Below are 13743 nucleotides of genomic sequence, written 5' to 3'. Positions count from 1 at the left end.
GACCGACAACATCAACAACAACCACCACCACGCTTCACCTTGCCTGTCTGAGAGGACTCAGGTGAGAGGAAACGTGTGCAATGACACGTAGTGACCAGCAGGGGCAACAGACCATCCTAAAAACAGACAGACAGCTGCTGTGCTCACACACCTGAGGCCAAACCTCAAATGTCTAACCTTTGGTTCCTAGCCTCCCCCGCCTCCTTCTCAAAACTCATTGGCTTCGTGCTGGCTCCTCCCCTCAGACCTTCTCCACTAATGAGTTTTGAGGCGGGGGGAGGGGGGGGGGGGGTTAGAGGACAATGAATCAAGGAAATACTTTTGACGCTTCGCCCCTTGTCTCTCCCTCCGAACCTCCTCGGTGTGACAGAACATCGAACTCTCTCAGGAAGCTTCATAACAGATATTAAGACGGTTATAAAGGTGTCATAACAGTGACATGGTGTGGTAATAACTCCTCTGTTCTGGATTTACAGGAGAGCCTCCTCCTCGCTGAGGCCAACTGTCACGAAGAGGTGTCCTATTACGCTTGCCGTAGTCACATGACAATCTGCCCCAAGGTCTCTTCTGCCCAAACTAGCACAACGTACCACAAGCACAATAACACACTGCATACCCAGCTCTAATATACTATACTACTATACTACTATTCCACCAAATAATTATCTATCTATATTTATATATATTATTTTCTTTTTTTTCAGATTTTTCAAACAATAACCATAAACGCATCACCAATATTCACTTTCACTCAGATGTGACACGTTGAATCACTGAATCATTCAAACCCTCCAATTAGCTACATGTCAGACCCTGGTGTTCAACACACACACACACACACACGAAGAAGCAACATGCAAATGAATTCCCACTAATACAACGCTGGCAGAGAGAGACAGGCTTAGTGAGGCAAATCCCTCTCCGAAGACAGATACATATGGAGAGGGGAGGATGGGTGAGAGAGAGAGAGAGACATAGAGGAGGGAGGGAGAGAGAGAGAGAGAGGAGGGAGGGAGATGGTCTGGGGGGAGAGGAGAGGAGAGAGAGGGAGGAGGAAGAGAAGAGGAGAGAGCGCACTAAGTAGCCTACACAGTCACTAGGTAGCCTACACAGTCACTGGGTAGCCTATAGTCACTAGGTAGCCTACACAGTCACTAGGTAGCCTACACAGTCACTGGGTAGCCTATAGTCACTAGGTAGCCTACAGTCACTAGGTAGCCTACACAGTCACTAGGTAGCCTATAGTCACTAGGTAGCCTACAGTCACTAGGTAGCCTACACAGTCACTGGGTAGCCTATAGTCACTAGGTAGCCCACAGTCACTAGGTAGCCTACACAGTCACTAGGTAGCCTACACAGTCACTGGGTAGCCTATAGTCACTAGGTAGCCTACAGTCACTAGGTAGCCTACAGTCACTAGGTAGCCTACAGTCACTAGGTAGCCTACAGTCACTAGGTAGCCTACAGTCACTAGGTAGCCTACAGTCACTAGGTAGCCTACAGTCACTAGGTAGCCTACAGTCACTAGGTAGCCTACAGTCACTAGGTAGCCTACAGTCACTAGGTAGCCTACAGTCACTAGGTAGCCTACACAGTCACTAGGTAGCCTACAGTCACTGGGTAGCCTACAGTCACTGGGTAGCCTACACAGTCACTGGGTAGCCTATAGTCACTAGGTAGCCTACACAGTCACTAGGTAGCCTACAGTCACTAGGTAGCCTACACAGTCACTAGGTAGCCTACACAGTCACTAGGTAGCCTACAGTCACTAGGTAGCCTACAGTCACTAGGTAGCCTACACAGTCACTAGGTAGCCTACATTCACTAGGTAGCCTATAGTCACTAGGTAGCCTACACAGTCACTGGGTAGCCTACAGTCACTAGGTAGCCTACAGTCAACAACAACAACAACTGTCAAGGTAACAGAAGAATACAAGCTAGAATACAAGCTAGAATACAAGCTAATACAAGCTAATACAAGCTAGAATACAAGCTAGAATACAAACTAGAATACAAGCTAGAATACAAGCTAATACAAGCTAGAATACAAGCTAATAGAAGCTAGAATACAAGCTAATACAAGCTAGAATACAAGCTAATACAAGCTAGAATACAAGCTAATACAAGCTAGAATACAAGCTAATACAAGCTAGAATACAAGCTAGGGGAGGCTGTGGCTCGACTGGTAGAGCTGGAGACTAATGATCGTGGTGTGCCACTAAACCCCTAATTGACCCCTTGCCTAGACGCTCCCTCTAGAGCATAAATGCATGTCGTTGTACTCTGTGCAATGGCAAACTTTGAATCCCTTTCATCCCTTTGCATCACACAATTCCTGCAGATTTTCAGGTGCAGTTTCAAGCTGTGAATCTCCCGTTCTACCACATCACAAAGGTGTTCTATTCAGTTGTTAAGTCGTGACGTGTTTCCGGGTCCAAAGTTGGCTGAGGCGCTGGCTGAGGCGCTCTCTTCGAAATCAGTAATAATAATAATTCACTATCTTTATATAGCGCTTTTCCGAGGCTCAAAGACCCTGACAATATGGGGAAAACGGGAAAGTGCTGTGTCCCTTGTTGTATGAAAACCAGTCTAAAAAACGATTGAACTGTCATTCTACCGCTGTAGTACACTGGTACTCTGGTGCGGGGAATTTCTGGTTTGGATCCGGAAATTGCTAAACGCCACGTTTGACGTCAGACTTAACAACCGAATTGGATTCGGATCCAGTGACTGGGAAGGCCACTGAAGAACACGGAACTCATTGTCATGTTCATGAAACCAGTTTGAGACGACTTTGAGACAACATGATAATCATGAGCTGCAACGTTTGCAGGAAAAGTGCTATACAAGTAAAAGTTATCATTTGTATTATTATTATTATTATTATTATTATTATTATTATTATTATTATTATTATTATCATCATCATCATTCTGGACGTAGCCATTAGACGATGGGTACATTGTGGCCATGAAGGGATGCACATGGTCAGCAACAATACTCAAATATGCTGTGGCGTTCAAGCGGTGATTGATTGGTATTAACAGGCCCACAGTGTGCCAAGAAAACATTCCCCACACCATTACACCTGAATGAATGAGAAGGTGTACAGGGCCCTATTCCACGAAGCTCGATAAAGTTCTAAGCCTCGATAAAGTTCTAAGCCTCGAAAATGTTAGCTTGCGTTCGGTGCCATCATAGTGGCTCAAATAATTCGCTGCTTGGTTGAGCTCCTTCTGAGTCAGATATAATTAGCCTGCTCCCGACCAGGCTAAAACACAGGCTATAGTCATTCGTGCGTCAAAAAAGTCTCACAGGCGGAAACTAAACCCCGAACGACAGTTCCTCATGTGTCTTTTAGGAAATATTAGTTCCCACTTCACACAAGATAGATAGATTAGATATTTTGACTGTGTGATAGATAGATAATTTGATATTTTGAAAGTTTGATCGATCGATAGATAGTTTGATTGTGTGATAGATAACTTGATATTTTGAAAGTGTGATAGATAGATCGATAGATCAATAAAGAAAAGAGTGTAAAAAAAAAAAGTAATTGTCTCAACTTGCATTGCTGTCATCACAGCGGTCTGGCTGGCGTAGTGGTTAAGGCAGCCGACTCGAGTTCCAAAGGTTGCGAGTTCGAGACTTGTCTAAGTCATTTTTTTTTTTTACATTTAACCGAAGATTTCATGCAAAGGTTTCAAACACCATTGTAATTGTGTCAGTTCTTGTAAATTAGCCTGCACCATAATTGTATAGCCTACATACTTTTTTAGATGAGATTTTAGATTAGATTCAGACAACGAAATGCAGTAAAAAGTGCGTCTGAAGAGGGATTCGAACCACCGATATAAAATGACGAGTAAATCCTATGGCAGCGGTCGATACCACTAGGCCATTGTGGCGATATGACGGTTTGTAGCTTGCTGCGGATATCACCACTAATATTCATTTATTAAAATATGAACATATAACAATAACTGGGGCTAGTATGACCTACGCATTTAATCGGTCAGCAATTTCTTGCCAAACCATTTCCCTCGCCTTGTTAATTGCGGCAGTATTGCACTATTTTACATCTTATTTTTCCGTCTTCATAAAAATCAATAATTCGGAATGCTGCGCAAATGTAGTACCCCTGCAGAGTGGAGTATCTTCATTTCGACAGATCGACTCTTCTGGGCTGCGTATGTCTGCGTGCACTAGGGATGGACGGTTTCCAATTATTGAAACCGAAAAACCGTCAAAGACTAAAACCGCGGTTTTCCGGTTAACCGAAAAGGTAAAAAAAAAAAAAAAAAAAAAAAATGCCAATTTCAAATAATTGAGCCCTACTGCTACAATACACTCGTGTCGAACACCATTAAAACACCGTAAGCACAGTCGCAACACATTTAGGCTACTTAGTTTCACAAATATAAGTGGAAAGGCAGACTTTTGTAAGCTACACCATACATGAAAACACATGAACACTTAACACACCAGCTCCGCTGATCCAGGGTGCACGCCTGCACGGAAGATCATCTCTTGGAACAGCGTCTTCATTGAATGAACTGCTTTCTCAATATCTTGGTTCTTAGACAAAGTTTCAGCTGCTGCTCAATGTATTTAAATATTTGAATACTGCTCAATAATCACTGAAATATTAGACTTAGAATTATGCAGTGAACATACTTAAAGCTTTTCATAAAAACCACATGCCGCGAGACTGACTCGTCCTGAACTGTCGTAAGTCAATCAACAAAGAATGCCCCATCAAAATAAAAGTGCCCATGGTAGAGCTGTCAAAATAGAGCTTTCAAAATAAATGTACTAATACAGATAGAGATAAATACAGAACTACCTTTGCGTCACTAAGTGACCGCGTATCTTCTGAGACATGCGTTCTGTCATCACTTTCAGTAGCGCCTTCACACACAGTGGCGCTGTGCACAAACACTCTTGATCCGTATAGCTCTTGTTTTATTATATTGTGGTTTAGTAAATACTGCTCTTGGAGTTACATTCAATGCATGATTTGTGCTATAGAACATAAATAAAGTTTGATTGATTGATTGATATCAAATCAAATCACATTTTATTTCTATAGCGCATTTCTCACAAAAGTGACCCAATGCGCTTTACAGAGAGCAGCGAAAATTATCTTATTAAATGTAAGCGAGTAATTGTAAAAAACCTTTCCTATCTACCAATAACTGAAGGCAACTATCTTTCCCATAGAGTGATTCGTTACCCTTAAATATAATCCCAATTAGATATTAATCCTCAGTTATTCTTCACAACTGACCAAACCTCTCACTCATTGCGCGGCAGATTCAGACTGTATCATTGTTATTTTCACACACGACAAACATGTGACATGTTCCAGTTTTATTCTTTGAGCAACATAGAATATACAATAGAATAGAAAACGTAAACAAAAACATCTATAAATATAAATACAAACGAGTGCAAATTGAGTGCAAGCAGGTAAAACAATTGTGCAAAGATATCACTGATCACATTCATTCTAATTCTAATTCACAACCTATGGCTAATAACTAAATAACAAAAACTGGCAGTAACAAAAAATGAGCATAAAAGCTATTAAAGGCTATTAAATAGTCCGTTAATCGAGGTTCTTCGCAAGAAACACGAGCATGTTCACCTTTTCAGGATTCAGCTGCGCTCGGAACGGACTTACAATTTTGCCTGCTGCGCTGAACACCCGCTCTGAAGGTGAACTTGTGACACACAGTGGCGCTGTGCACAAAGTACACTCTTGATCCGTATAGCTCTTGTTTTATTATATTGTGGTTTAGTAAATACTGCACTTGGAGTTACATTCAATGCATGATGTGTGCTATAGAACATAAATAAAGTTTGATTGATTGATATCAAATCAAATCACATTTGTGACTGCTCCTGGTGTGTCTGGACACCTCTCGGAAATGAGAAAGACGTCAAATTCGTCTTGAAAGTTTTTAGTTTTTTTTCAGATTTTCGTTTTTTTAGCTAACATTCAACTCGAAGATGTGAAGTACCCACTCGTTATTTTTCCGAACAGTTTTACGTTGATTAAATAAGTGTAATCTATAACACAATGACTTCGTTTCTTGTTGTTTGATGGGGATTCATTATCTTTGATGGGGATTTTCTGTGCTTAGTGATTTCAGGTGTAGCAACTTTCAAATACTCATGTCGTCTTCAATTTGTTTCCGATTCCAATGTATGATGCATCATTTGAAAGCTTACAATCTGTAGTTTAAGCACATGTAAAAAACAGAAAAATGACTTAGCCTACAGGTAGCCCTTTTCATTGGCCTGTGTCACATTTTATTTCTATAGCGCATTTCTCACAAAAGTGACCCAATGCGCTTTACAGAGAGCAGCGAAAATGATCTTATTAAATGTAAGCGAGTAATTGTAAAAAACCTTTCCTATCTACCAATAACTGAAGGCAACTATCTTTCCCATAGAGTGATTCGTTACCCTTAAATATAATCCCAATTAGATATTAATCCTCAGTTATTCTTCACAACTGACCAAACCTCTCACTCATTGTGCGGCAGATTCAGACTGTATCATTTTTATTTTCACACACGACAAATATGTGACATGTTCCAGTTTTATTCTTATTCTATTTTATTCTTCTAAAATAAAAATAAAATAAAAAAATAAAAAAACGGTTTCAGACGGTTTTGATAAAAAACCGTTTCTAATTTTAGAAACCCCGGTTTTCGGTTTAACCGAAAAACCGTCCATCCCTAGCGTGCACGCGCTCATATCGAAGATTTGTAAGCCTGTCTTCTGTGAACACTGATGACACAAGGCTGATCCTCGTTCGAGGAATCACCTGAGGCTTGAATTCCAATCTCGAGTTGCCTGAGCGCCGCATTTATTTATATCGCAGCTATACTGATCCACCTTTAGTGGAATGGGCCCCAGATGTTCCTAACAACATGTTCAGTGAGTGTACTTCTATACATATTCTAGTAACAACGTTATCGAAATATTAATCTAACCAGGAAGTGGTATAGAGGTCACATGTTGTTGAGAGATGGGTTCACACAGTTCACTAGTATCACCCTCCTCTCTGGTGGGGAGGCAGACAGCTAGTATCCCCCTTCTCTCTGGTTCACCCTCCCTCAGACACAGAGCCCTGGGGTGTCACCTCAGAATATCTCACTGGGACACACACACTCTCTATCTGTGTGTGTGTGTGTGTGTGTGTGTGTGTGTGTGTATCTGGATGTAGCAAATATACAGTACCGTATTTTCCGCACTATAAGGCGCACCGGATTATAAGGCGCACCTTCAATGAATGGCCTATTTTAGAACTGTTTTCATATACAGGGCGCACCGGATTATAAAGCGCACCGGATTATAAGGCGCACCGGATTATAAAGCGCATAGAATAGAAAATACTGCAGTCAAACGTTTGACTGGGGTTGCGTTACGCCCAAGCTCCACCTACTGCGTTGCGTCACCTCTCCATCGGTGTTGTGTCAACTTCCCGTTGTCCATGCTCCACCTGAGCGTTGTCACCGTCAACGTTCTACCTGCTCCACTGTCAAAAATATATATTTTTCCACCTCAAGTATCAGCCGTTCGTCATCCATTTTTGCAACAAGCGTCAAGGACCTGCGGTGATTCACAGCTGACTCGCGTGAATAGCAATTCGCAATAGCTGCGACCACGAGATATAGAGTAGTTAGCTACAAGCATTTTCAATCTGGTATTATCTCTATTAGTGGATTAACCGCTGTGGTGATTTAACAGCTGATAAAAATACATCAAGTAGACTACAAACAGAGCAAAACAATAAAACAACACCAGAAAACAACCAATAGGCTATACAATTATAACCAACAACCAATATGTGACAGCTCCTGGTGAAATGTGCAACGTAATTTTTCAGTTTTGTGACTCTGAACGCAGCCACAGCTACGAACGCTGCTAACAAAACACATCGCTACGAAGGTCTAAACTGTATTTTAATAACATGACAACATGCTGGGAGAACATCGACATGCTAAAAACACATAACTACACATAACTAGATGAACACACAGTTCTTGCTTTTGAACACGAGCTAAAACGAAAGTATGTTTACAAATCAACCCTCCCTTACCGGTAGCCTCCGGCAAACGAGAATAATGAATCCAATACACAAGTGTTTAGTGATCGTTAAACTATTGTTTATTATATCGAGTGGGTACTTTAAAACTTCAAGTTGAAAGCACCAACAAGGACCGCCTCGAAATTCATCGATGTTCATGTCCCATGCTCGCGCTGTTGCCTTCATTCGAATAGTGACTGTAGAGACGCTTCTACTTGCGGCTCTCTGTTCAACAACCCACTGTTGGAGTTTGTCCTCTAACTGTGTCTAACTGTGGCCATCTCGCTTTGTTCCCTCGGAAACTCTGTTTAGTCTTCTTTACTTGGGGTCTTTATACACACAAGTGGTGTGGGACTGTGAGTAAGCACAACACCGGTGTTTACTGATTACCGTAATGCTGCAAGCGGTGCGGCTTTGTAGTTTACCAGTCGTACTGAAACATTTTGACAGAGCGCCTTGAGCGCCGTGTACAACCAGTATGGATCAACCAATTCACAAATTGATCCATATATAAGGCGCTCCGGGTTATAAGGCGCACTGTCGTTTTTAAAAAAAATTAAAGGCTTTTAAGTGCGCCTTATAGTGCGGAAAATACGGTATTAACCGCATACACACACACACGCACACACACACACACACACACACACACACACTCTCTCTCTCTCTCTCTCTCTCTCTCTCTCTCTCTCTCTCTCTCTCTCTCTCTGACTCACAAACAGCCATGGAGCGGCCATCCTCAGGACTGGGAGGTTGGGTTGTCAGCCAGGCTTTAGATGACACAGACTGATAGATATCCTGCCATGCACCTCGGGTGCATGTACACACACACACACACACACACACACACACACGCACACACGCAGTGCCCCAGTCCTCTCTCCTGAGTCCAAGTCAACACTGATAAATCCCCCCATCCCCCTCCCCCCTCCCCTCCTCCTCCTCCCCCCCTCCTCCTCCTCCCCCTTCCCCCTCCTCCCCCTCTTCCTCCTCCTCCTCCTCCTCCCCCTCCCCCTCCTCCTCCTCCTCCTCCCCCTCCCCCCTCCTCCTCCTCCTCCTCCTCACCCTCCACCCCCTCCTCCTCCTCCTCCCTCAAGCTGCACAACAACCGCCATGCATAGCTGTTGCTGATCATTGACTTTGGTTTACTTTTATTTAATTTAGTCTAGCTGTTTATTTTATTGAGTGGAATTAATTGGTAATAAAAGAATAACATAATAAACAGATTAACTCATTGACCCGGCTGACATTTAGAACACTGGGTTGTCCTGCAGAAGACTCACAATCGATATGACATTTGAAGAATGCCGATCTGAATTAATGAATCCCCATTCAGCCAGCTGCCTCTGCCCTCTCAATGATCATTTCAATAATTAACTCTCGTTGTTTATGGTGTTTAATGTCTTTTCAGACCAAGACTGATTACAAATGTCTGAGGAAAATTACTATTCAGACCTGGCTGTTAGATCGTCCGTCTCCGATGTCACGGTGTGTGTGTGTGTGTGTGTGTGTTCGCCCGCGCATGCGTATAGTGTGTGTGTGTGTGTGTGTGTATGTGTGTGTGCGTGCGCATGTGTATGGGGTGTGTGTGTGTATGTGTATGTGTGCATACGTATGGTGTGTATGTGTGCATACGTATGGTGTGTGTGTGTGTGTGTGTATGCTTCCATGTGCATGCCTACGGTGTGTGTGTATGTGTGTGCGCGGATGCCTACGTTGTATGTATGCATGCATGCGTGCGGCGCATGTGCGAGCGGCGCGTGCCTGCAGCAGGGTGTACCTGGTACTCGTTGGGCCAGAAGGTGCTGACGGCCAGCTCTGCGCGGAGCCAGTCCTGTCCCGTGGGGCCACTGACGTTCCAGATGGGGTTGGCCACGGGGCCCTTGTTCACCTTCACCAGCACGTTCAGCGTGCCGGGGCTGCGGCCGTCCGGGCTGGACAGCAGGTAGTTGAAGTCGATGCAGTGGGTGTCGTTCTCCTTCATGACGGGCAGCTGCAGGCGGGCCTTCTCCCCCGCGTCGTGCTGGGACGAGTCCACCATCATGTAGGACCCTGAGGGAGGGGAGGGAGAGAGGGAGGGAGGGGAGGGGAGGGAGGGGAGGGAAGGAGGGGATTGGAAGGAGGGAGGGAGGGAGGGGAGGGAAGGAGGGGATTGGAAGGAGGGAGGGGAGGTTAGGGGAGAGAAACAATTGGTTAAAAGTTTGATTGTGCTGAATGGAAGAAAATTCCCCTAATAAATCATGAAATATTGCTTCATTTTCGAGAAAACACACGCAAGGATTTTTTAATAAAAAATAAAAATGTTAAGAATAGATACATATAGATATAAACATTTAACAACATAATAATACAGCCAATCCCCTCGGTGCAACAAGGTTCCAATCCACTAAAACACAATTTAGGTTCCACTGTCTTAATACAATAAGGGCCAGCCTATATTTTTTCAGTTAAGGTCACATCATTTCTGTCACACATTTTGCTACACATGGCTGGCTGTTAGCCCTGGAGCTAGAGTGCTAGGCAGCAAGTTATTTTACATTATATTTACATTTAAATTTTTGGCATTTAGCAGATGGCTTTATCCAAAGTGACTTACAAGAAGTAGGCCTACATTTGTCTAAGTAAATAATAATGAATAATGAATCTATTGTGGCCAGGGACCATTGACAGTAACAATGCTATTTTTTTAAATTTGTATATTTACAGTGGAGAAACTGTACAGGGGGGTAGTGGGGATGAGAAGGTCTTTAGGAGGGACAGGTAAGATGTAGCCTGAAGAGACGGGTCTTCGATCTACGGAGGAAGGGCGTATGCTGGACTGGCTGCTAGCCCCAGGGCTAGCCAACAGGCATGGTCCACGCCTCATCTCATCTACATGTGTTCACTGTTATCAGTCCTGCTGCCAATAACATCACAGCTCTTCCAAAACCTACTGCCGTGCTGCCAATAACCTTAATGATCCCAACTGCACTTCAAATGAAACTTTATTCGTTCAGCTCATGTCAGATACACGGTTAGAATGCAACTCACTTTACAGGATGAATACATCCAAACAGAGGCAGGCAGTTAAAAACACAGCAAGATACAACTAAAACACTGCTGTTTTCACAGGTAGAGGAGATGGCAGGGGGACCCACCAGGTTAGCTGTGATTAACTATGGGGATGCTAGGCTATGCTATGCTGTGCTGGGCTATGCTAGGCTGTGCTAGGCTAGGCTAGGAAGAGAGCAGCTACATAGGGGAGACAGTGGTCTGTGTGACAGCCTTCATTTCTGACATAAGATGAGGGGAGGCTGGTGGAGGTAGAAATCGGAGGACAGGCCCATTGAAAATGCATGGGACAGATGCAGACCAGCGTCTGATTTCTACCTTCCCTCCAGCCTCCGCTGATACAGGCTATGTTCATAAATTCGCTCTGGAATCTGATCAGCAACTCTTGTCCAATCAAATAACTTGGTCCCTTTATGACGTTGAACCCAGAGTGCGCTCCGGCTCAGAGCGAATTTACGAACACAGCCACTGACACACAAGGAGGCGTTGGAGTTCATCTGCAGTGTGCTGTTTAAAGTCTCCTAAAGTTAAAGTCTTGATTTGTAGTACAACAGCGTTTCTTAGAAATAACAAATTGTTGAAGTGTATATTTCCAACCGATTCCACGGAAGCCTTTGAAATTAGTTGAAAGTGGATTCTTTGTCATTCAGAACAAAGAGGGTTTGGCTGCTGGAGGATTTGTTTGAGGAAACAAGCCTCCCCAACAAATCAAGACAGGCCCCCCTCCCCCTCCCCCTCCCCCACTCCTCCTCCCTTCCCTTTTAGGCTGTGTCTCATTAGGTAAAACAAATAAATAAACACTCCACCCCCCTCCCCCTCTCTACCCCCACCCCCCTCTCTCTCCCTACTTACCCTCCCCCTCTCTCTCCCTATTTACCCTCCCCCTCTCTTTCTTTCTACTTATTTAGTAAAGTAAAAAATAGAAAAAGAGTTAGATCATAACGCCGCCAGAGAAGAAAAACAAAGGAAACAGCAGGAAAGAGAGAGAGAAAGAAAAAGAAAGAGAAAAAGAGAGATACGGCCAAAAGCAGTTGGCAGTTCTATGACATACATCTTTATTATTTAAATATTTCACTTCCCCACAAAAGTTCAAACAAAGGAACAGAATCCATATGTTGTTCAAAAGCCAAATCCTTGGTTTGAAGGGGTAATTTCACAGTAATAATGAACAGAGAGAACTGTAAACCGTTCATTCACCAACATCATTCGCCAACGTGGCACCGTGTGTGAAAACACCTCTGGGTTTACGAGGACAAACGAACGCAAACAACCTGGACATCACCTCAGACATCTGCTGTTTCTGGACATCAAACAACTTCTAAATAATGTCCTCATTTCCCGCTAAACGTTTTGTTGACTGAGGAGGTTTTAAAACTGCCTATGCCTTCAATAACACAATGACATGCACACACACCCCACACAGGCACAAAGTCACCCACCTGGACAACACCACCTGTCCTGTGGAACCAAACCTGAGCTAGCCCTAGAGCCAAACCAGGGGAGGCTGGTGGAGGTAGAAATCGGAGGACGGGGCTCCTTATAACGCGTGGAACAGAATGAGGACTGCTGCATTGTGACAAACAATGAACCCATCCTCCGATTTCTACCTCCACCGGCCTCCCCTGTCCTACAGGGAGACCCCCAGCTCTCCCCCAGCCCTACCTGCCCTTACAGCCCCGCAGCTGGAGGAGACAGGTGTTCGGGTGGTTGATTACCACTCACAAAATACTTCCAGTTAATTCCAACAGCTGCAGCCTCATTACCCCCTTGGTCATCAAAGTCATGTACGTCCCCCCCTACCCCCTGCTTCATGACCCCCCTCCCGCGGTCCTTGTGTATATAGCCTCTCTATATACGACTCTGATGACCCTCCAATCTGGTGGTTATTGGGTAAACACCCCGCTCAACCACCACCCACCACCCCCACCCCCCAACCACCCCCCAACACAGGGAGCAGGGGTCAAAGGTAAGGGGTAATCTAGCCGCAAATGGAACATGGTGTAGATCTATTCCACCGCATGGCATCACACCCACTCATCACCACGCCCCCTTACGCGACCTTGAACAACCCTAAACAACCCCCCCGCACCCAAGCCCGGGGAGCAGGGGTGCAGGGGTCAAGGTTCAGGAGTAATCTTCCCCTAGGGGGAGCCAGGTGGTGATGATCTATTGTGTGACAATGACAGATCAACGATCTCATGTGTCTTCCAGCTATCAGCAGTTGTGGTTCGCGTGAGAACTTTCCCTCATAGGTCTTTTTTTGGGGGGGGAGTTTTATTCGATTGATTGTCATCAGGAGAATCACTTGGGCTCTTAATGAGGGAACCTGAGAGGAAAGCTCCGGAAGGCTGTTCTACCTCCGGACGGCGAGGTCTGTTAGGTCCATCAGTGACATCATCACAGCCCAGACTCTCTCCTCAGGCAGCTGGGTGGGACCCCCTCTCATACTCCAGACGACCCCTAACCTACACACTACAACACTCACCCTAACCTACACACTACAACACACACCCTAACCTACACACTACAATACAACACTCACCCTAACCTACACACTACAACACTCACCCTAACCTACACACTACAACACT

The 13743-nt window shown here is 44.4% G+C and overlaps 1 protein-coding gene across 1 annotated transcript in view; it reads right to left on the bottom strand.

Moving 5' to 3' along the window:
* The window catches only part of ptprk (protein tyrosine phosphatase receptor type K), a gene marked incomplete at its 5' end in the record, with an annotated part of 225802 nt that overhangs the window by 109763 nt on the left and 102296 nt on the right, over window positions 1-13743 (bottom strand). Inside the window, one exon of the mRNA XM_080533604.1 lies at window positions 9882-10153. Coding sequence (XP_080389730.1) covers window positions 9882-10153 — 272 coding nt within the window. The remainder of the gene's footprint in view (window positions 1-9881; window positions 10154-13743) is intronic.

The sequence above is a fragment of the Nansenia antarctica genome (genome assembly GCF_963989245.1).
Source record: "Nansenia antarctica genome assembly, chromosome: 6".
Taxonomy (NCBI): Eukaryota; Metazoa; Chordata; class Actinopteri; order Argentiniformes; family Microstomatidae; genus Nansenia; species Nansenia antarctica.
Note: the sequence above shows the minus strand (reverse complement) of the source record. Positions and strands in the feature narration are given on the sequence as shown.